The sequence below is a fragment of the Pogona vitticeps genome, chromosome 2, assembly GCF_051106095.1.
Source record: "Pogona vitticeps strain Pit_001003342236 chromosome 2, PviZW2.1, whole genome shotgun sequence".
In the NCBI taxonomy this organism is placed as follows: Eukaryota; Metazoa; Chordata; class Lepidosauria; order Squamata; family Agamidae; genus Pogona; species Pogona vitticeps.
In genome coordinates, this window is record NC_135784.1 from 163,083,599 (window position 1) to 163,108,800 (window position 25,202).

At 42.7% G+C, this 25,202-nt stretch overlaps 1 protein-coding gene across 1 annotated transcript in view; it reads right to left on the minus strand.

The window, feature by feature from the left end:
• Positions 1-2,845: 2,845 nt before the first annotated feature.
• FAIM2 (Fas apoptotic inhibitory molecule 2) overlaps positions 2,846-25,202 on the minus strand; it is a 49,643-nt gene continuing 27,286 nt past the window's right edge. Inside the window, exons 7-12 of the mRNA XM_020815757.3 lie at positions 24,161-24,200; positions 21,195-21,232; positions 19,320-19,407; positions 16,261-16,356; positions 10,726-10,779; positions 2,846-6,078 (exon numbers count right to left, since the gene is read on the minus strand). Coding sequence (XP_020671416.1) covers positions 5,929-6,078; positions 10,726-10,779; positions 16,261-16,356; positions 19,320-19,407; positions 21,195-21,232; positions 24,161-24,200 — 466 coding nt within the window. The 3' untranslated portion in view covers positions 2,846-5,928. The remainder of the gene's footprint in view (positions 6,079-10,725; positions 10,780-16,260; positions 16,357-19,319; positions 19,408-21,194; positions 21,233-24,160; positions 24,201-25,202) is intronic.

Consider the following 25,202-nt stretch of genomic DNA (forward strand, 5'->3'; position numbering starts at 1 on the left):
CAGCCTGTGTTTCTGAGAGATCACAGAACACCTTGACACCGATAGCTGCTTAATGGAATAAAACGTTTCCATCTCAGTGTGTCATTTCCCCATTCTTCAGCTGAGCCATTTTGGATCTAGGCTCAATTACGCATTCCCAGTTTTCTTGAATGCTGTCAGAAATCAGATAAATCTAGGACCAGTTAGGGCTGGCTCAACTCCACTTTGTTCCAGTAGAAGTATAATGGCTGAGAAGGAAGAAAAACTATTACTGCTCGGAGGGACATTTAGTTTTTGTTGATTCAATAAACATGTCCTAGAGCAGGGGTGGGCAATTAATTTCTATAGGGGGGCCATATGAAAAATCTGAACTGTGTTCAGGGGCCGAACCAACTTTACTTAAAAATAAAATGAAACAGTGATGTTACGATTGTTTTTATTTTAAACTTGTTAATCTTCACAAATACCAAAGAGGCTTTTTGCGGTATGTTAAAGATAAGCAACTGATCAGCTTTAGACAAAAAGTTATAAGTGGTTTTGATGTCTGGAGGGCCCGAAAGGAGTGGCTCGCGGGCTGTATGTGGCCCTCGGGCCGCACTTTGCCCACGTCTGTCCCAGAGGATACTTTCAACATCAGAGGCACTGCTTTGAGCACCGTCCTCTCCTAGTTTAGGATGGTTTTCTTTATGCTTCCAGGATATCAAGCTAGTATGACATCAAGCTAGTACAAAACAGCTCTGTATCTGAAATATGAAGGCCATTGTTTTAAAAGCATGCTTCTGCCAGGAGACTTGGAAACTTGGCCTTTGGAATTAGAGCTCCTGAAATAATTGGGATTAGGTCACTTGGAACCCCCCCCACACACACACACACACACAAGGGAATTAATGCACTTATTATGCTTTGATTGCTAGTAATCTCTTTTTAATAAAGAATTTTTTAAATGTGACTTCATAGAACTTGTGAATGAAGCATAGGCTAGGCAGGGTGAGGAACATCAGCTTGCCTCATGTGGGCCAGCCAGCTCTTTCCAAGTGCTACCAAACTATTGACTGTATCCCATAAAGAAGAACTATCATCACCACCACCATTATCATCTTAGAACAGCAGAGCTGTAAGGGACTTTCTGGATCATCAAGTCCAGCCCATCAAGGAGACACAGTGGGGAATCAAACTCCCAACATCTGGCTCCACAGCCAGCCGGAGACCAAAACTACTGACCTATCCAACTATGCAGAAGCCATTGAAGAACAGTCTTTAACATCTTCCTGCTTGTGTCCAAGGGCCTTGCATATGTTCTTATGGGAGTGAGAAGGAATTAACATGGTGTAAGAATGGAGGTCGGATGGCTAGTTCCAGTTGTCCTCAGGAGCTAGTGGTTGAAAATTCTTATTCCATAATCTAAGCCTGTAACTCAGATGAGCAAGGGGAGTGGATGATATCCATGTGTTTGGGTGTCATCAGACTCAAGACAGCTGCAGCGCTGCTGATGACAATATAGGGTTATATTGTAGATGAAGGAAGCCCTTCCCATTTTGGTGTTAGTACCTTGGCATGACTGGTAAACTAAGGGCAGAGCATCCGTTCCCCCATTTGCCCCTTTAGATTCTCAAGGAGAAATTCTTGCATCCATGTGGTAGCAGGTTAGGAAGTCCCTTAGAGGTTCTGCTACATCATCAAAATGGGTGTCTTTTTCAGCTATGCAGACTCATTTGTGTTCTTGTACGGCTTCCCTTGCTCACCCTTTTAAGTCTGTCATTCCCCATCGCCTCACCTTTTCCTATGTTCTTGGGAAAGCCGCTTATTGTAAGGAGGAGAGCAAAGTGTATCTGCCTGAAAAGCACACCAAGCAACTTTGCTCAGGAAACCATGTGGCAGCTTTCCTTTGCTCAGGCCTGGTAAATCGGAAGGCATGTGCCATTGACTCTGCAGCAGAGAATGCCAAGAGGAAGAGGCCATAACAGCCACTGACTAATGTACCGTAGGAGGCATTTGGCGCTAGTCTGCTTAAGTCCCCTCCCATTCCTTCCCATTTCTACCACTATAAGTGACGCAACAGCCGCCATTTCCAAGCAGATTTCAGATAAGCTGCTTCTACCTGGTGGAAGGAGAGGCTTTTAAAGGAGAGTTAGAGGTTGCTTGGAGTCACTGCAACCTGGGGCCCAGTTAGGAAACAGCTGGTTGGTTTCCAAAGGGAGAATATTAGTACCACATGGAGATGGAGAGATACTTGGATAACACCCTCTAGTTCGTTCAGGCTACAGCCTGGGGACATGCCAAGATGGGAGATAGCATGTAAAGTAGGTCATCCATCTACCTCCAAGGAAACGTGGTTGGTGGTGAGCACAGAGTAATCCCAAGAGAATGCTGGTTTTAACCAGTCTTTTTGTCACAAGGCCAATTTAACAAAAAGGTGATGGGGGAGGGAGGTGGTGGCAGAAGGGCTCTGAGGCTTCCTCTACCTAGTGCACTGCTGCCCCACAGCGACCTTGGCTTCCCCCCTTTTGCCTCCAGTTTGACAAACAGCAAAACTCAGAGAAAGTACAGATTCGGGTCAAGGGTTGCCAGTTACTAACCTCACCCTTAGTTATCTCCACCCAACAATTTCCTAGGTCTACCAGGAGCTTGGGAAAGGTTTCCTGTGTGAGGTAGAGATGATAGTACTGGGATGCTCCCACTGTCATCGCAAGAATCTTCTCATGGAGATTGCAAAGATAAAGATCTTTTGAGAATCTCACAATCAGCCTCCAAGCCATCCTTGCCTGGGCGGTTGAAGTTCCTTCAGTGTCTACAAAGCAAAAGCATCAACGGCACCGAAACAATGTGGAGAGCCCCCCCCCCCATAGAAAATAAAACCACTCTAGGATAGAATATATGTGTTTAATAACTGAATCACCTGAGAACATAGGATGCTGTTAACACTGTTAAAGCTAAGCTGATCTCAGTGCCTGGATGGAAGACTGCCCGGGAGCCCCATCAAAGGTACTCTGAGATTCTAAGAAGAAAAAGCAGCATATCAGCACCACAAACCAATAAAACACTTAATACACAAAACATGTATCTTCTTAATCTACAGATCCAGTCTGATGTCGAGGGCAGAGAAAGCAGCAGATCACACAAAACCTGGGATCATTCAGTTCTGTTCCCACCTGTGTTGCTCCTGAGGGCTGTGGACAAATCACAGTCCTGTCTGTCTCACCCGATGGCCTCCAGTTGGGTTAAGTTACATTCTCTGTTATCCCCAAACAACATGGCTATTGCCAGCTCAGGATGGCAGGCACGGTAGCCGAATACATCTGGAGAATGCCTTGTTGTGAGAGGGTGCTTTCACCTGTCTGACAGGTGGTTGGTCCTGTAAACAGGACAGGTTCTCTCTCCCTGCAGTCCTAATTCCATGCAGGAAAGGTGGGCTACTAATGCTTTTTGTCATCAAGCCAATTTGTGAATGCACAAGTAATTCCCAGGTTCATTAGTTCACACGGTGCAAATAACTGCACAAGCCATTGCATATGTAGAGTGTGTGTGGCATGCTGTGGATGGCACAAGATGACTGCATGTTGTTCTCATCTGATGCCCAAAGATATGACTGGTTACACTGGGGTAGATATGGCCTCACTGTCTTTCAAAATATAACTCAAGTCTACTGCTTTCATACCCTCTTTGCCAAGGGATGCCCAAGCTCTTTCAACCTGGAACCCCGCTCAGATTCCTGACCTCAGCAGTTTTTCCTACTGGAAGAAAGGGATTTCAGAATAGCTTCAATTTGCAACCAGGTTTTAAGCAAATTTTTCTGGGCTGGATGGGTAGATGGAAGAAGAACATCTATTAGAAGTGGCTAGAGAATCACAGCAAAGGGAAGACAGTAAGACCACTCACTTGTATGAGCCAAGGTGATCTGACTTATAAAGAACATCTGTAGGATCTACCTATAGATGAAACTCATGGAAAGCTTTTATGTATATACACACTATTTCTAAATGGTTGATTGTGTCCCTATGAAGGTCATCTAAATACCAACAAAACTGATAGAATCCTACCTATATTTTGGAATCTAGTATGTACAAAAGTGTTATAAATCCTTAGTTCTAAGAAGAGGGAAGAGAACCCAATCCGGCCTGCGGATAGTAATTGTCCAGTCCAGAGGGTCCAGGTACTTCCCTCTAAGGTAGACTTCTCTCTCATCTGTTTTTCCCCAGTGGCAGGACAAAGGCTTTGCATGGCTAAAGTTCCTCTTTCAGTTTCCTGGCAGAGTTTGCAAAAGATAGCCAACATCATGCCATTGCTTAGAGTACTAGACCAGGACACAAAAGATCTGGGTTCAAATCCCCACCTGGCAATGAAACTTGCTAAGGAGCCTTTGGCCTATCATGCTTTCTCAACCTGGCCTAACTCTCAGGGTTGTTGAGATAATAAGGTAGGAGAAGAAAGAAGAAGTATGCCACTAAGAGGTAAGTGGAGGTGGGATGGATGGATGGATGGATGGATGGGTGGGTGGATAAATAAATAAATAAATAAATAAATAAATAAATAAATAAATAAATAAATAAATAAATAAATAAATAAATAAATAAATAAATAAATAAATAAATGCAGATAGAAAGACTGGCAAAGATCTTGTTAAGAAATTACAGCCTATTACAAAAAGCCACCATCATGTTCTTTAACACACAATTGACTCTCAAAGTGAGCTTTGCTTAGCTAGGAGTACAAAATCAGAAATAAATGTACTCTCAGTCTGCTTTGTGTCCTTTGGAGCCCCTGACATCCATGGCCAAAAAACCCCAAAAGATCAGAGATAATGGGGGGAAATTCAGGCAGGAGACGGGAGTGTTAACACGATGGCAAAAAGATATTGGAGCAGAAAACCTGGTGCCATGCCAGGAAAGTATAATTTTGCTCTGCATCAGTAGATGCCCTGCCTCTGCTTTTTCCATAACATGGTCCTTGGTCAAGGGAGACCACGGTGACAGTTTTCTTGTAGGGATTTGCATTCCCCTTCCCCTCCTTCTTGCACCCGAATCAGAGCTGGAAAAAAAGTGATACATGGCTTCAATTTCAAATCAACAAAATTAAAACGCAAGGACAGTCAAAAATTTCATTTTGTGGGTTCAATATGCAGAGTGAGCAGGAGCACATATAATTAACTCCTGGCACTGAAGCTAAGCTACTTGGATGCAAGATCCCTCTTGCGAGCCTTTTTTTTTTTGGAGACACAAGAAACTGAGAATCACAAAACAAAAATGCAGGTCGGCCTTGCATATTGCCAGAAACTGAAGGCTGAGCTCTACAATGACTCACATTAACAACACACCATAATAATAATAATAATAATAATAATAATAATAATAATAATAATAATAATAATAATAATAATAATAATAATAATAATAATAATAATAATAATAATAATATCTCAAGATTCATTCAGTTCACCAGTTGCTCACTCTTTAATAAACCGAATGTGACTATCTGAGCACTGACCCAATTTTCTCCATCCACTTTTGTTTCAGCTCTAGTCTGAAGGCTGCAACAGGGGGTTCCACAAAAAAGCTCCCCTTTTCTGGCAACCCTAGAAGAAACTGCCACTCTAGGTTCAATTTACAAATCAAAGGCATTTGTGGAAGCAAGAGAAAGATGCCCTACTATTTGCACCCCCGTTTCTTTTCTTTTTTCTTTCCTTTTTTTGTTTTTTGTTTTTTTAGTCCCAAAAGATTTAACAGCAAACGTATGTACAGGCTGCAGAAAGAAGTCAAGAAGACTGGTGTGAGTGTGTGCAGGCTGATGCCATTCTGATGGGAATGGTGCTCACTAAAGGGCCAGGGAGGTCACTTAATTTTTCCTCTCTCTTTTCTTTGTTGCTGTTGTATTAGCAAAGAGATATATATATATTTATATATAATCTATATATTCTGTTTTATGAGATGCAGGGCTTAAGTGACTTGGCCAAGCTCAATCTCGGCTGGATCCAAAGATCTGCAGGAAAAAGGAGAATATGTAGATGATGTCCAGGTAAATGTTGAGGGCTCCAAAGATGTACTCCTCTGGGCTCATAGCATAGCGGCGATTCCCCATCAAGAGCTGAGTGTCGAAGGCCAGGAACTGAGGAGAAGAAAGCAAAGACAGAAGGAGATTAACAGTGCAATCTTACACCCATCAACTCGGGAATTAACCCTAACGGAGGTCAAGGGGAGTTACTCCTAGGGAAGTACGCACTAGACTGCAGTCTCTATGTAGGAAGCACCAACATTTGTTTTTGTTTTTTTTATCCGTCTTTCTCCTTAACCCAAGACCTTTGAAGTGTTCACTGTATGGTTGTCATGGATGGTTTAGAGCACTGTTCCTCAACAAGTGGGACCTGTTAACACCGGTGGGACCTAGAAATCAGATGAGACACAGGGCATTCGCAACAGAATCCACTCTCCCTTCAATCTCCATATCCTTCAATGTGCCACCTCTTGCAAGCCACAGACTATCCATCTCTGTGACTTTGGGGCATGTTAGCAACAACTCTGGATTCTTGGTGTATCTCTTAATCCCCTGTTTGGCCTGCCCACCAATTTACTATAAATGATTATAATGACAGAATGCTGTAAACACAGAAGCACTCTTGTCAGAAAAGTGTGGGTTCAGTTTCTAATGCTATCATAGGACTCAGGTTCTTTGACAAGTGTGGCTCATGGGACACAAATTAACAGACACTGAGAATGATGGGTTTGGAGAACACATGTCATTAGAGGATAAAATAACATTGCTGCTTTGGGTCCCTCCTTTGGGAGAAAATATATAAATAAGCAAAGCAATGTCATCACCTTACACATTTATCACTCCCTGCCCACCAAAGAAGTGAGGCCATGAGGCTTTTCCATGAGGCAGGGGAAAGACAGGTGACAGCATAACAACATAGCACATTATATAAGTGTAGAAGACGGAAAACAGGTACATGTACAGTATTTTTATGTCTAGTTTATCTCTAAAATCAGGACAATGTTTTTATGTATTTATTTCCTTAAGTATTTAATTACCACAGACTGCCCTCTCAAGATGGTTCCCAATAAAACCATAAACTTTATTGTTTATCAGAATGCAGGGCCATTCATATTGCCAAGTTTAGCTAGAGTATAAGGAGCTAGAATTTTCCATGCAACACCATCCGTGGAGAAAGTTACACTTAACCTCCATATGCACAGTTCATCTACACCTGGGATTGGTGTAGATGAACTGCAACAGATGTTCCAGGCAGGCTGGACGCCACAGCATCTTGTCAGAAAAACTACCTATTTCAGGTAGCTCTTAGAAATGTAATACACTACAGGATATGCACTCTAAGATGTGGCCATGAATCGTGGTCATTGTTGTTGTTAGTTCAGAAGTTATGATTTGATTTAATCTTGCATCAGAAAAAAACTTTCATCTTTGCAGATGTCCGTGCATTTCCGTCAAATGCAGATTAACAGATGGGCAGTGTAAGTGGAGTCCTTACAGAAGCAAGAAAACTTAAATTTGAAGGTTTTAAAAATAAACACCAGAGATATGCAGAAGCCTATTAAGTCTGTCATGCACCCAAATAAAAGGGCATAAAAATCAAGGTCAAGCCACCCTGTACTGTTTAGGAAACAGTCCGGCTCATTCTGAGTTTATAAATCAGAATTTTTCAAAAAAAAATCCTGCAAATCAGGGAATACAGCGATGACCCGCAAGAGGTTATGGAAAACCCCGTTGCTTGACCCATCCACTCAAAGGGAGCTATAATCCAAAAGCATACATCTGTGCACCTTTACTTCCTTGTTCAGTTAAAAATAAATGTGAAAAGCCAAGTAATCATGGAATCAGTGGCCCATCAACTGTGCTACACTTGGAGAATAATAATCCTGGCAACTAAGGAAAGCACACCATCCCCCCCTCCCCGAACTCTTAACAAAAGAAGAAAATGTTCTAACATTCAGGCTAAGAAAAACTGTGAACCATGGCTCATTGTGATCACATATATTTCCAGTTCCCTCACTCTGAATTGGCTTTGACTGTTCAAAGACTTATAAAAATCTTGGAAATGCAGAGCCGGAAGGGACCCTATGAGTCACTGAGTCCATCTCTTGCCAAGGAAGTACAGTGGAGAACTGAACTCCCAACCTCTGGCTTTGCAGCCAGAGACCTAAATCACTGAGCTATTCAGCTTTTTAACTGTCATGATTGAGTCCCTGAATGCCTTTTTAAAGTTGGAGGTTTTTAATGTTTACCTGCTATTTAATTATTCAACTGTATTTTAATTAGCATATATGTTAATTGGTTTTTTAATGTTCAACTTATTGTGTTTTTAATGCTATTCTTTTCAATATTGTGATCCGCCTTGTGTCCTCTTTATCAGGGGCTTCAGGCTGAGTCAATCCATCCTTGATTTCTGGCTTACTTTATGGTCTATTTATCTTAACCCATCCCTTCAGTGTATTGCACCTTTTTTCACCCCACTAGGGGCAATCAGAGGTGCAAAGGAGAGATAAGATAAGCCCTGTTTCCCAGAGGGGTTTGGCTGCTGTCCCATCCAGTCCCTTTATCCCTTTGAGATTCACATCACCGAGAGCCTGAGTTAGCTGGAGGTGCCCGTTTGTGAAACAATGAGTATAATGCACAGCCATGAGCTCTGGTCCTTGCGACAAGAGCCACTGGCTTCCTTCCGCCCTGTGTGCCTTTTTGCAAAATGCTGCCAAGCCAGACACCAATGAACTGGGACAGGGAGAAAGGCTGCCCGGTGATTTTCTTCCATTCAGACAATCTCACCCTAATGCAGTTCCAAATCCAGAAGCTTTTGGATTTGGGCCTGTATTACTTTCCACCTTTGCCACTGTCACAAGAACTCCTGCTGTCCATGGCTTGGCCTTCACCTCTCTGCCCTCGGTGGTGGCAGGGCATCAGCAACAAGGCCTCCGTGCATGTCTCCATCCTCCCGAGACTTTGCAAAAGTAGCTTCTCAAAGATAAGTCTTGAGAAACATAGCTTTCTGCAGGTCCCCCTTCGACAAGGCCCCTTCAAAAATAGATCTATCACACCTCCATAATCTTGGGACACTTGTGCGAATAAGGGTTCTCACAGGGACCTACACAGAGACTTTGCTCCTGCCATGGTCCAACCACAGCCACTACCAAAGAGGGAAGAGAGGAGAGCAGTTCTGAGGGACCTGGAGAGAGACGTATCACTCCCAATGGCACAAATGGAGGCGTGCCTAAGGTTTCTCACTTTCAGGGGGAAACAATTTGATTTTCTAGTTCTGAACCATCTTGGCGGCGGTGATGTAGCCTATTAATTACTATTTAGACTGAATATTGAACAGCAAGAACGTGAATGCAAGCTTCTCAAGACTGAACTGTACAACAAAAAACCACACCATTTAAGTAGAACGAGGTAGCCATCTCAGGTGACAGCGGCTGGAAGGCAACAGAAACACATTGGAGGAGAGAGCTGTTTGCCAAGTGGCAGCCCCTGCACCTCCCTAAGCTAGACTGCTGCCTTCAAACACCATAGAGGATTACAGGCTGTAGTCACACTGGCAGTAAGACCCACTGGTTGTTGTGGGTTTTCTGGGCTGTTTGGCTGTGTTCTTAAGGTTTTTCTTCCTAACGTTTTGCCAGTCTTCGTGGCTGGTGTCTTCAGAGGACAGGAGTCAGGACTCTGTCTGTGTTCCGTTGCAGTTTGTTGCAGTTCTGACTCCAGTCCTCTGAAGACGCCGGCCACAGAGACTGGCGAAACGTTAGGAAGAAAAACCTTAAGAACACGGCCAAACAGCCCAGAAAACCCACAACAACCATCAGATCCCGGGCGTGAAAGCCTTCGAGAATACAGTAAGAACTGCATGAAAGTGTAATTTAAATGGATTTAGATTTTAGTGTTCACACAATGCAAGAGTGAAATCAATTTATATATGCTGCAAAGTGAGGTTTTTTTTTTCCAACTGGCCAGCAGGGGCTTTAAAAAAAACACCTCACTTCTAGAATTGATTCAATTCAATGCAGTTTTGTAGCTGTAAATGCTGCTGTAATTTTAATTTGTGTCTATATGGATTTTGGATGTACGGGGCACAACAGTTTTTCCTTTTAAATTAAAAAAAGTTCTTAAACTGTTTATCACTTCATCACTATGTTTGGCATTACAAGACAGCTGGCAGAGCAGTATAAGACCAGTAGGTGCAGAGTGGGTACAGAGGACAGACCACACACCAATAGTATCACCCCCACAAAGCAGCTGGAAGCCTTCTCCCCCACCCCATTTCTCAATTTTTTTCATCATTAATCAGCTTGGGCCACCTCTTTGGGGTTCTTTCCCAAGGTTTCTAGCAATTATTATGATACCAGGTGGCACCTCCTAAACACTCAGCTGTAATAAATAAAAATCTTTTAAGAACATAGTGCTCCTAAAACAGAAAACCCATTTCCATTCAGTGCATTTGAACGTGGCCACTGGTTTAAATACTATGTGACCTCACCCGTGTTTTTTTTTTTTTAAGTATGAACAGAAATTGATTCAAATTGCCACAGGCACAGACTGCCAGGGTTGAATTAAAAGCTGTTCCCCAGTCTTGTCCATTTCTGTATATGGAATAGGGAGGTGGTCCCATTTTGTTCTTTTCCTCAGGCAGAAAAATACTTGGGTCAGTCCAACTGCTACTTCAGAGTGAAAAGCCCAGAGTGGACACCTTAACTTCTGTGATTTCATCCAACGTATGTGGGAAAGCTGTAAATGTGAGTCAAACGTACTTACCATAGTAAATAAAAGTGCGCCCAGCACAGCATAAATGGCCTGGAGCCAGGGCACCTGTACAGAAAGAAAAGACGGAGCAGTCGGTCAGTTGAACAGAAAGGAAGGGCAGAATCAGTGCCATCTGCATGAGCATACCAAGCCTGTCCTTCTCTGTAGAGGCTGAAGATAGAACCGGTTGACCCCAAGTCAGTTTCACTTACTTTACTTATTTTACTTTATTAGATTTTTACCCCACCCCCTTAGACAAAGTCTACTCGGGGCAGCTTACACACATGATAAAACATCATAATATAACAAACATCATAAAAATCATTTACAACATCGTAATATTAACACTTATTATAAATCATTGCCAAGATGAAAATTTAAAAGACAAAGAATAAAGATCAGTTATTGACTGGAGGGAAGGCCTGCCTAAAGAGCCAAGTTTTTTAATGGCTTTTAAAAACACCCAGCAAGGGTGCCAGACAGATTTCTGTTGGGAGACTGTTCCATAGCCGATGGGGCCACTGCCAAGAAGGCCTGGTTTCTTGTTCTTTCTGGGCTTGTCTCGATGTTAGGCCCCTCAGCCGTCCCTGCTGGCTATGCCAGGTGATTCGGGTAGATCTAGGTGGGAGAAGACGATCTGCCAAGTATTGAGGTCCCAAACCGTTTAGGCTTTGTACGTCATCATTAGCATTTCACCCATAGGAAAAAAATATATGCCTGAATGCAGATCACTACATGGGCATCTCTAACAATGTAATGGGGAATCCCCAGGGGAGGGAGGTAAATCCCTCCTTTTTTCCATTTGAAAAAGTAAATGTGGACACTTTGGGGGAAAATCTGTGGTTTCATATAATGAGGCAAATTAAGACAAACTCGTGAGCCACCTTAGAGCTGGGATACCTTGGAAATTGGAACCAGTGCTCAGCCCTCCTTGGCCTTGTTAATATTTAAGATAAATGTATGATAGGAATGTGTTATACATTTCCTACATAACTTGATAAGATCTTGTTTGTACATTACTGGGCCTGCTGTAAAGGATGAGAGCACGTATACACCTGAGCCAGGTTTTCAGTAGCTATCTACCTTTGTCATTACTCTGCCTTTTTTCTTTTCTTTTTTAATCACAAGCACATTATGTTACCCGTTTAGTGTTTATTATCACGAGTACACAGAGTTACAGAAGGCCTACATGGATCCTGTAGTAAAACATATTCTGGGAAGAGGGGGAAAATCCCCAAAGACGAAAACATTGTGGCACATTAAAGACCATTTTAATGTGAGCTTTCACGGATGAAGTCAATTTCCCTAGACATAAGAGTGAGACTATATGACAGTCACATTTAAACATGACCCCATAACCAGGCGGGCCTACCTACAATAGGACAAGTGACAACGGTTCATTAGTCAAAGAATACAGAGACGGGAACTAAATCCTGCTACAAACCCAGATGCCAAGTTTGTTCTCTCATCCACTCTGGTAACACGATTACAGGCCTCAACGTTGTCCCACACAAATCAGGGACATGTTTACTTGTTCCTCTGCTAATGCAATCTATGGCATCCTTTGCCAACAATGCCCTTCTACCTTCCGTGTAGGACAAATGAGACAATTTTTGCACAAAAGAATTAATGGACATAAATCTGACTCATCAGGAATGGCAATACACAAAAAACGTGTTTCAGAACATTTCATTCTACCTGGGCACCCTTTGAATGACCTGAAAGTTGCCGTTTTTGGGGTGGAGCCGGGAACACGACAGCACCAGACTTGAAAGAGCAAGAGCTGATATAAGGTGTATACGGATGCTGGAGACTCACTTAAAAGGACTATCAATCAAGGGTTTTTAATTCATTGCCAAGTGTGGAATGCTATACTGATCCACACAATTTGGCACTTTTGTCAACTCTACTATTGTTGCATTGTAGACTGATAACTGAAATTATGCACAGCCTAATAACTTCTTCCATTACTAACGAACCATTCTATAATGCCAGAATGTTGTCTTCATTTTTTGTTTTTGTTTTGTTATTTTTCTCTGGCATCCTGGCACAGGCTAACACAGCTAAAAATGACAACCCAGCAACAGGCTTTTGGACAACAGAGTAAAAGAGAGGTCCAAATCAAAAAGCCAATGTTCTTTTGAGGTAAAAGTAGTCAGGTTCTCAAAACGGCTTCAGCCATTGGGGGAAATTGACCCAACCTGAATATCTAGCAAACAAATCAAATCCACAGTGATTAATGGCAGGGTTGTGCGTGTCTAACAATCTAGGAGACCGTTTTCTGTTTTATCAGCACTTGTCCGTATCTAGCAGGTTCTCAGCGATAACAAAATGCATAATGCAAACTCCCTGTCGGGGAATGAGTGGCTGAAAAATTCCAGCCTCTTTGCCCTCCTTCCTAGTTCTCCCTCCAGCTAATCAGGAGTGCTTTATGAATGAGGTATTGCCTCATAAACAACCTAACAATAAACACAAGCCAGTGCCAACACATTCACCTGCAAGAGAGGGAGCAAGCACTGTGTGCATGTTGCCTTTTGAGATTCTCCATCCTGAATGGGGGCAAAGAAACTGAGGGATCTATTTCACCAGGGGTGGGGTAGGGAGGACAAATTGTCCAGTAGAAATGGAGCTCATCAGGACCTGTGGTTATAGTGTAATGTTGTTCTTTTTCCCTCACTAGGATTCTTAATTTTTATTTATTTATTTATTTTTGCTCTGGCCTCTGCAAGGGGCTGTAACCACAACTGTTGTCCTGTCAATACTGTAATGCCTTCTACCTTGTGTCGTTTGTTCTACGGCAATGTGGAAGCGGTAGTGGGAGTAATTACCTATTTCAAGAGCAATACATTCATCATCGTCGTCGTCATCATAATCACATTTTTTTACAAAAACATATTTGAATATATTTTGATCCACTTATTATTTGCACTTTTTTACTTTCCAGGGTCTATCATTTTCCTGAGGTCTTCCACATGCAACATTTTCCAAAGGTCATCATCATACATACAACCTGTTTCTGCTGCAGATGTTGATAATACAATTGTTGCCTTGTAAATCCTGTACAGGTATAAGGGAGGGTAGCATTGTGTCCAGATCCAGGGAAAAATTGATAAAGTGCCATCATCTGTCTCAAATTTTCCCCAAACTGCATTTTTCTATTAAACGGGCTTATTTTTCTGCTTCCTTCCTGGAGTCCTTTAGAATATTTTTTTAATTGTATTTTTTGAATGTACCATAATACTGCAAGTTGGCCAAGTCTGCTATGTTTCTTTTTAATCTCTTCCTCACTCTGCAGCTTCCCCCTCTGCCCAGACTTCCTGATCCGAAAGAACCCTATGGCAGAAGCCAACACATGACCCTTCTCCTAGGGCCCTGGGTGTTAAGTGGAGAGTGGGAAGCTGGAGAGGATGCTGGCCGCCACAGGGATGATTGTACAATCAAAGAGATAAGATATACAGACACATTCCTTAGCTACCTCTAAAGTAAGGCAAGTGCAACAATCCTGAATTTATCCACAAACATTTCTTTCGAATTTTTCCCCCTCAAGGAAATTTCTTTTCTATCAAATCGATTAATAACAGTCAACACTTTGAAATTTTGAGCACAGCACTAGCACAAGATGTGAAAACAGAAGCCACAGTACAGCCAAAGACATCAAGATAAGCATGGGGAGATGACCCGGCAAACCTGTTCAGAAGAGAACAGAGAGGACACCAATGACAAAGTACAAAAGGTGAGGCACAAAAGGTTAGCAGGGCCACTCTAGATGGACTGTAGTCTGTCTGTTTGCAAGGCTGAGCTGACGGCAGGGGGTTTTCGCCTGAAATAAGCTTTTCTTTTGATTTTTCCTCTCAGCTATCAGATTGGTTTGTTAGCCACTTCACATACACACCATCATAAACTCACAATGACCCAAGAAGCTGAAATCTCTCACCATGTGTGCAGTCCAAGTGACTGCTCCCACCCACACGACAATCTCTTAGCTCCACTGTGAAGTACCTGTACCATCCTATCTGGTGCCATCACTGCGAAATTAACTAAAATAACAAGTATCATGTAAATGTTATTAAGCATCATGCCTAGCACAGCTAGGTGCCTGTCGTTTGCTCCAAGTGGTAAACGTCAAGACATAGCATTCACGTACAATGAATGGGCAGCTAAACTTCTACAAAACTTTTCTATAGTTACTCATTGTAGCATAGTAAAAATCACCCAAAATCACCTGTACATTAATGTTTCAGTAATGTTTTATAGTGACAGCCACTATGAGGACTGGTTGTTAACAATTTTTCATAGTTACAGCCTTTTATTACTGGCCTTGGTAGCAGCTGATGACCCTCCAGGAAAAAACTTCTTGTTACTGGGTGCTGACAAGGCAGGCACAGGAAGGCCTGGCGTGCTCTGGTCCATGGGGTCACGAAGAGTCAGACACAACTTAACGACTAAACAACAACAAAAGTCGAAAAAATCCAAAACCCTGTGGCTGGATACAATTTGGATAGTAATAATTGACAGCCACTATCAATTCCTCTTTATCTTTGGCTTTATAATATAAAGGAGCATTTGTTGATAAAATGAAGTCTGCTTGGTATGGCAAAATATAACATTTAGAGTTCCACAAAAGTCTTCATCAGTCACTAGCTAAACACCTGATGTTCCACAGTGCTGTGTTACAACAATACAGTTCCCTTGGGATTCAGGGGTCCTGCCAGACTAAGAATCGTATTTTATATCAGGATAACTATATCAGGTTGACCAGCAACCACAGAATGTGCAGACGGTCTTAATATTTAGTGTATGAAGGACTGCATGAAGACATCCTAAAGCCCAAAACTGTATCTAATTTTAAAGGCCTCAAGTAAGCAAGGAAACCAACCAATCAACCAGTATTCTAAGCACTATGTAAATGCTTAAATTTCATTCTGAAATATATTTAGAAGTTCCCCATGACTGGAGGAAACCCTGAGGTGTAATATTCTTAACTTGTGTTATCAGTCCAGCATATCTCGTGCCACTTCTACAAATCACTCAAACATCTGCAAACAAAGATCTATTTTATATTTACTGGAGCAGCCTCTTTCACCTCCTCACAAAAGATCATATGCACCACCAAAAATGTGTGTAAAACTGCATATGCTGATTTGTACCTCGAGATGCAAAATGAGAAATGATTCCTGCTCAAGTGGAAACACAGTGACCTGCATGGCCTGCTGAGTCCGCTGCCCAGGGATTGCTAACTGGGGATAGAACATTTCAAGGCTCCTCCAAACGGAACCAGAGGACACCTTCAGAAGGAGGATTTTCCACTGACAGTCTTCAAGGGGGGACTACCCTAATTCTTGCCCCCATTTTGCTCTTTTGATCTTGGTTGTGAAGATGGAACTGCTTCACTGAGGGCAACAGAGAGCTGAATGACATCGCCTCCATTCCAGATCCACAACTGAACACAGTCAAGGCACAACACATCCTCTCTGGGTGTTCCACCTCAATGACACGTGGAAGGACACAGGGGATGGCACCAATGGGCAGAGGCCAGATGAGACTTACGTATTTGAAAGGAAGCATAATGGCAAGAAAAATCCCGCTGAAGAACAGCACCATCAGCATCACAAAGAGCACCCCCTGGCAAGAGGTGAAGTCGTACTGTGGGAGGAAACAAGAGGTCATCAGTGCATCAGTGTACGCTGGATGGAGGAATCTGAGCCACCCTTTCCGGTTCTATAGGCAGCACATAAGGTGCTTCCATACATGCACAAGTCCTTCTGCTTAAGAAGGGCTATGGTCTGCAGAAACGTATGCCAATCGGCCTTTAAGGGACTACAAGCGATTACTGCAAGAACCTCAAACGGCTACCACCCTGGAAATTTCTTCATAACCATAAATGCTTTCCTTTTTTTAAAAAAATGGTTAGATGTCTGATATTTAATTTAGTCCCAGATGCTCATCCTTCTTAGGTTATATTCCACCCTATGACATCTAGAGATGGGCACAAAGCACTTGATCTCAATTTGCACACGTAGCATCACAGGTGCCTCACATTTCCTCCTCCCCAGCTGGCTATCCCACTTACAAGCTGAAGCACACCACCCAACACTTAGAATCCACTCTCCGTTCAATCGGTACAGTCCGGGAAGGAGCATGGGCTTCCCTTTCCCACCTCCTCCAGCAGCCAACTACTCCGACAATGAGGTGGGATGGGGATTCTCACTGTACAGCTGGTGAGAGATCAGCTGCCAGAGGAGGCAGAGAAGGGAAGCCTGGGCTCCTGCCTGGACCAAGGCTTGCGAGTGGGGCAGCTGGTCAGGGGAGAGAGAATGTGTAGCACCTGTAGTGCCATGCATATGGATTGGGATCAGGCACTTCATACTCATCTCTAATGACATCTATTATTTTTAAAGATCCATGCTTGTTCTCAAACAGGTTTAACTGCAGAGTAGGGGTGGGGACTACCAGCCCCCCAAATATTGTTGGACTACAACTCCTACCAAATCTACCAGTATGTACAAAGGTGCAGATTGATGGGAGCCATAGTCCAAGGACATCTGCAGAGCCACATTTTGATTACCCGTTATGTATATCTTGGAATATACTCTGGGCTTCTAATGGAGCAAATTCAGAAATGGGAGGATTCAAGAAAGCAATCTGAGCTCAGAGCTTTAGCATGATCCAGATTTTAGACTCATCATCTTTCCCTTTAAAGGGAAGAAAAGCAAAAAAGACAAACACCCTTCTCCTGTCTCCTCCTCTAAGCTTTACCTACATCACTTAACAATCTTGAGAAATGGAAAGCTTCTTTGCCATTTGCCTATGCAGAGGAAGGTAGAGGAAGTCTTCCATTTCTTTTTAATTGTTGCAAACCAATACTGAGCATCAGTCATGCTTTGAAAGGGTTTTTAAAAAAACTCCTCCCTCCCTCTCCTTTGCAGGTAAACAGCAAGGAAGCTTTCCATGTCTCAAGGCTATTCAGTGATTTAAGCAAATTAACAGCTTAAGCCAGCTACTTTGGTTCAACCCCCACAATCACACATGCTGGAACAAACCAAAATGGAGTGAACCTTGCCTGCATCATCATCAACAACAACCCCAAAACAGTGCAGGTAGGCATGGATCAGGGTGAACTGGTTTGCAATGGCATGTAAGTTGTGTGGTTGACAGGAAAAGGAGTGAACTAGCTTATTCCCAACCCAGACTCAACCACAGGACAATTGCCCATCCAATTACACTTTGAGATTTGTTCTCCTGTTCTTCAGGTGCAGAAATACACAGCAACACTGGGAGAGGAACAAGAATGATTTTTGTAGGAAAAGCAGAGCAAGGTATAAGGGAAAAGAAATCCAACTCCCCATGCATGGCAGTGAGCTTTCCTTAAGCTCTGGCAGCAAATGAGAGTTTGGAAAACCACAGTAATAGCCTGTATTTGTGGACTATACCTGAGGGAGGGCAGGAGGCAAGGTCTCAAAGGAATGCCAGCACTCAGTGCAGCACCTGGGCATTTTGCTGCCTGGCTAGGTTCTAAAAATAATGATTTCTTCTCAGCTCTGGGTTGCCAGTTCAGCTGCTAAGGCACAGCTCAGGTATTCTGAGTCCACTTAGCTGTTTGTCCCTTTTGCTGTAGACAGTTGGACCAGAAGTACTGTATTTTTCCATGTATAAGATGCCCTGATGTATAAGACAACCCCCACTTTTCTAACCCCAAATTAGAAAATTTGATTGCTGCTTTCCCCACCACTTCCTAAGCCCCATGGGGCTTAACAAGTGGAGGGCGAAAGCAGCGATCAAAGGGCTGCAGGACTCCTAAGCCCCACAGAGGCTTAGCAAGTGAAGGGGAAAGCAGCGATCCAGGCGATCCTGCAGCAATTTGATCCCTGCTTTCCCCCTCCACTTGCTCAGCCCCATGGGGCTCAGCAAGTGGAGGGGGAAAACAGGGACCAAAGTGCGGCAGGATTGCTTTGATCCCTTCCCCCTCCATTTGTTTTTGTTCTATCCTCAGCTTACTTCAGTGTATAAAACGACCCTCAATTTTTAGTCTTTAGATTTGAGACAAAAGTATTGTCTTATACACAGAAAAATACAGTAGTTCTGCCCCTTTATCTATTGGCTCACTTATCTCTGCCTAACATTACAAGGCCTTGCCTCCTGGTCTGAGGTTTTGGCCCCAAAATGGCAGGGAATGAGGTGCTGAACCTCTGGCAATTAACCTCTGGCAGGAAAGGCATCAGTAAAGGTTTGACCCTGTTCTGACTCTCGCTTTCAGGTCATCTGAAAGCGGAAAGGCATGGCCGAGACAGCCTTGTCCTGGCATTATTTGAGTCATTCTTGAACTTCGCTTTGTGCAGAAAATAGAAACATGCTTCCAGGTTAGGGTTGCTCCCCAAGGCAGCCCAAACCTGCCCGGACAAGCAGGTGAAATGTAACAGAGTCTATAATAACCTGTGTCTGAAACCCATCCCCACTTAATGAAAATGTGCCTTGTATTCTGCTCCTTTACTCTAAAAAGCACCCAAAGACCTCTGGGAAAAAAAAACGATTAAAACAAGCTCGTCCACCTGTAAATGGGGCTGTGATGATGGGGAACTTCAGCCCAACTAAGAGATACATTCATTTACCTTGGTTTGGAAACTGAATATGACGACAGAGACGCACACCAGTGCTGTAATTGCCAGGCAGAGGAGGACGGACTTGGTGTTGTAGAAGCTGCAGAAGGAATAGTGAGATTAAGTGACACAACCTATTAAAGAGCCAGGCAACAAGCAGAGAGAGGGGGAAATCAAGAAAATCTGTGAGAACGGTAATTCCTAAGCAGTATGTTTTGGCATAAGGTGCTTGTGGCCAGAGCAGACCCCACGATCCACTCCATAAGCTATATCTGTTTTCTGAATGACTAAAGAAATGCACATTTGAGCCAGGAAATGTGTAATTAAAGGCTCCCCCTGTAACCTGCACAAAGAAAACAGTCCACCATATTCCTGGATGACTCCTTTTTTCCACCAGCTTTCACTGGGAGCTGGAATTTCTACAGCCTTGCACCAGACATCTGGGCTGGAGCCAAGAGACAAGATGATGCCCGTCCCTTCCATGCACATAACTTGACTGGACTGACCACTGAAGCTTTCTCGCCAGGCAGATCTGATGCCCCATCATGCCTGATGACAGCACGCTAGCTGAGAGGGATCAAGGGTAGTGTGCCATGCACCCCACTTTTCTCTAAGAGAGGGAATTAGCTAGCGGCCTCAGGAAGAACAGCTGGGAGGCTAGCACTGCTGCCCCTCAAGACCTTCTTCGAATACAGCTGGTCTTGCTTGGCATGATTGGCCTTTTGTGATATAGGGAGAATCAGATACTAAAACTGGGGGTCGCCCTCGCCATCCTGCCCTGTCTGTGAGGTTTCCAGAGTCCCCTGCCACTGAGATGGGGAGCCAGAGAAATGTTGGGCATATTAAGCAAAGCCATCCTTATTTCCTTATTTCCTCTGGGGCTAATTAATGTTCAGGGAAAATGGCACCATTTATTACCCCCCCGCCACCAGTTTTCTTCAGGGAGGAATCCTAATACAGCAGAGAAGCAAAACAGTCTGATACAAACTGGGCACACACCAAATCCTAAAAGAAAAGAAAACCTGTGTAGGCATGAGGTTTTCTTTTCTGTTCGGTTCTTTTCTTTTTACTACCAATCCGATCATTCTCCATTCTGCTACCTGGGAGCTTCCTTTCTGAACAGGAAGCTAGGCCACAAGCCTTCCCAACTAGGCCTTTTTTTCCCAACTAAGCCACATTTAGGTGCCTACAGGTATGGGTCTATCGGGTGGAACTCACAGAATAGAGAATTATGGGATTTGTAATTGATAAAAAATATTCAAAAATCCTAAGCCTAAACCTAGGCCACATATGACGAACTAGAAAGCACATGTTGAAATTTATCCACTAAGACCAAATCTTAGAAAGAATGTATCAATTTAAAGTGTTTATGGTAAAAACTGTTACTTTTCAAACATTACTTGAAATCCTATTCCACAGTTCTGCAAACAGTGTAACATTTAAATGAAAATCTTTAAGTTAAGAAATCTTAATAGGCGTTATCTGCTGCATGCTGAGTTGTGCAACTCACTACAGTATACAACAAATAAGGTCTATGGAGATTTCTTAACTTTCAACAATTTGCTTCCCGAACTTACACAATTTGAGTAACTGTCCAACAGGATTTAAGCCATTATTTTCTCAAAGTTGCCTCCCATTTCATGCAGAAGTAAAATGTAAACATTAACATGTTAACTCTAAGATTCATTTCCAAGTTCTGATCTAGACATACATTTTCATGTCTTTGTTTTGCTTTATCTTTTTCTTACTGAAAGAGGAGAGGGAGAAAGTGTCTGACGAATGATACCGGAAGAAATGCGAGACAGAGATACATAAGAATGAAAATCTTTGTATTTTGCACATACAAAATACAGCCAATCATTCAAACTCCTTCAGTGAGTGACCTACCTGGCCAGCATCCCAGTGAGATAGGCCATAGACAGAGTCTGTGGAGAGAAACATGCTCAAGTTTAATGCACAAGCTTAAAGGAAAAGAAGCATAATATGGCTATTATTGGCAGGCCTTATGGGCCAAAATCCATTTCCCATGGCATTCAATAAATGGCCTGATTTTGCTCCTCATCTGGCATTGGGGGAAAAACAACAGAAGGTCAGAGTGCCTCAGTCACAGTGTCATTGTAAAAAGATGGCACATGCTATTTGGATTTAGTAGAAGTCACAAGTTTTGTGGGCTTCCACTGACCTACATAACACTAGAAAGTATTCCTCTAGCAGTATATTGCCTTGAGCAGTAAACCTCCACTCAATCATTTTACTGGGGAGTAAACCGCAGCTGTAGCTCTTGACTTTTCCCTTACTTTATTTCAGTTCCTCTTAGTTTTTCTTGACTGTTCCTTGAGAATGGATACATGGCAAGAAATGAAATAAGATGGTGCAAATATCATGAAGGGAGAAAGAAAAGGAGTTACTCTCCAGTCTATAGCTGCCCACTCAGTTGGTTTCGAGATAAGACAGCAGACCTATAGTGACTTTTTTTCTAAGACTGTTTTTTATGATATGTTCACTTGCATCTTCCTCAGCATGACCACCACTGGTATGTTCATCCAGGAGCACAGTCTGTTCCTGTTTTGCTAGATGAATTCTGGCTACTGTGGCTTTTTTTTTTTACCTTTAGGCATCCTTCAGTCTCGAGACACTATGGTATCGTGCTCTGTATGGAAGACCTGGAACAGCGTCTAGTGTGGCTGAGGAGGCCAATTCAAGAGCGGCAATCCCTTTAGTTTGTTTCCTTTAGTGTGTTGGTTGGGATTGTTCTGATGACTACATTTACATCAGTTAGTAGTTCTTTTACTGGTTTACTTTGTAACTGGCACAAATTGGGGAGCCTTTGTCTTTCTGTGTTCTGGCTAACATGGGTTACTATTTTTTCCTTCGGTGATGTCTGATATTCTGTCAACTCATAATTTCTCGGTTGTTTCATAAATTGTTCCTCTATTGATACATTTTATTCCACTATTGTGTCTACCTCTACCCTCCATTTGTCTTCCATATTATGGTCATTGTTCTGTGTTGACTATGTCACCTTTTCTAGTTCTTGCAGTTTCAGTTCTGGAAACACTTTATTCTGGATGATAAACCTTCTCTGGTTCATTAATTGTTCAGTTATGTAACTACTTGGATGTTTCTTTTTCCAAATTTCCATCATTCTTTTTTTAAAAACCACAAGCTGTTGGGTTTGCCTCGTAATAACATTTCATAATTTCTCAGTTTTCAGTTTTGCATTTATGTTGTTCCAGTAGCTTTGCTGCAGCCTATCCTGGTCCCTCAACAGGGTCTGCTGAGCCCTGTAACCCATTTGTCACCAGATGCTCAGGGGCTGTAGCATCTGACTCAGTCCTTGTTGACCCGGGCAATGACTGATAGAGTATGGATTTCTGTTTATTCCCTCTCATCATAACTGATGGTTGGTGGACACAGTTGGTCTGGCTTATCAGATGAGACCTGTCTGGCTCAGGAGACCCTTCAGCATAGCTCTCAATCTCACTGAAGCACGCAAGCCCCTCTACCTCAACAATAACTGTGCCATGGAGGGGATGATGATAATGATGATGATTTCTTTCATAGGAAATGGGACTGTGTGTGTTTCCTGCTCAAAGTCAAAGAAAAGGAAGAGGAATTACATGAGAGAATCATTGTCTACTGTAAATAACCAAATAAACATTTCTATAAAAACAAGAGAAGCTTAAGATGCATGAGCAGGAGGAGCCGTTGCCTGAAAAATTGCCACCATTCTAAAGAAAAAAGACTGACAGATGACTAAAAACGCACCTCAGATTGTTGCTTGGTGGCACCAAAAAGGCAGAGAAGTTGAAATGAAATAGTAAATCCAGCATCCTGCATGGGCACCAGCTGATTTCAAAAATCTAGTTCAAGCACACTGAGAATATTTCTGTCTTTCACTCATGCATGCCAACAGCAAGAGACAAAAAAAAAAGCTTTTAGGCATGGATGTCATCGATCTAAGTTGTAATGATTTCTGTGTGACTTCCTGGTGCACATGAAGACAGCAAACATGCAGCCTAATTCTATTTACGTTCACTCAGAAGCAAGTCACAATGAGTTCAGTGGGGTCATATGACCAGAAGTATTAGTTCTAGCGTGTTTTTTTTTTTTAATGAGCTTGCTCTTTAAAATATTAAGTATAGTTCTGGACACTGATATTACTGTAGAGTTCAGTGTAACTTCAGTTTTGCTTCAACTCTCTGCAATGGCTGAGCCCTGTCTTGCCATCGGTGCTGGAGCTGTTGCACCACCTGTCAAGATAAGCTGCAACACGATGCTCCACTCTGTGAAAGCCTGTTGCTCTTGGCTTGGACTAATGAAATTGTTGGACTGTTGAAATTATTCCACCTCCGAGGTCAGAAAAAGCACAAGATGGTTATGTAAACACTCAGGCAGAGGTATGCTCTGTGTTTGTTGAACTGGGTATAATTATAATAATTATCACTTGACTGTGAAGAGGAACCAGGAACAGTTAGGAATTTTAACTGGTACCATTTTTCTAAAGTTGCATGACCACACCCAAAGCTCAGAGTTTTTACTATACTGTATAACTCTCAGAAATCCTGCAACCAGCATGTTCATGCTCTGCACGATGATAGTTTTCTCTTCTATACAAGCCTTGAAGGTGTACAAGGAGACCTATGCTTTTTCCTATCTGGCTGCTATAAGTGGTGTACTGCCAGATCCCAAATGCTGCAGGATCAACCACTCCTTCAGCACAGCCTCTGGACCAACAGCAAGCTTTTCAAGTCACTGAAAACGGATGGGTGTGAGTTCTCGGGCTGGCTGTGTTGTCCTCTTGCATCTCCTCCAAAACCCCACACAGACAGGGTCAGGTGTGTGCCACTTACAAAGATGCTCAGGAGGATCATGTTCCATGGGAAGTACCTCCTGCGAATTAAATGAAAAAAAAAAAAACAGCCAAGTCAGCTTTATCACTCAAAGAGCAAATGAAAGGAAAATTGCATAACATCATCTTGCGTAATGCAAAATTTAGGAACAACACAACCACTAAAGCAGACGGGCAGCAGCATGTAAAACTCTGCAGGTAACTATGACTCACAAGGTGCTCCATTATCAAGGCTCTTGCTAATCTATTGGCAATTGGAGTGAAGGCACTTTTATGACCGGGCCTTGCAGTAGTTATAATTTTACCACAGATCAAGGCCACAGATTCAGCAGGTGAATATGACTATTACCTCTGAAGAGCTGTGGATATAGTTGCCACTAAGGCTAAGGTTTTAAGGCTGGCTGAAAAGCTGGTAAAACCTAATCAGACAGCACATTATCTAATACTATCAAGAAATTGAAATATGTGGGCACTTTCAAAAAGGGCATCAGATTCAAGTGGGGAAAAAAGTTCCCTTTCCTTGCCCTTTCTAAACCAGCACATTACAGCAACAGCCTTTCCTCACAGTCACCCCCCAAAGCAAAAGGACAGACGGCTTGCAAAGGGAAGCAGGGGAAGTTTAAAGCAGGGGTGGTGAACCTTTGGGCCCCCAGATATTTTGGAGACCCATACCCACACTCTTTCCTGTTGGCCATATTTGCTCAGGTCTCCCAGAGGTGAAGCTTAAAACATCTGGAGCACCAAAGATTCCCTACTCTTGGTCAAATGGCTGCTTTTTGGGTTGTGTTTTTTGTTTCTTTGTTCTTTTTGTGGCATTTGAAAAACTGGCACTGCATTAAAGAATACCACTGTCTGTCTGATTGGGTTTTTCCCTACTCCACCCCTGCTCAGTTGGTAAATCTTTAAATGAACAGATATTAGAGACATACCATCATGTACTTCCTTCTCTAAAGTGAACAGGCCCTATTAAAAAAAACACTAGGCAGACACTACCATATCTTATCATGCTAGAAGTTCAAAAGTGCCAGACATCAGAGAGAATT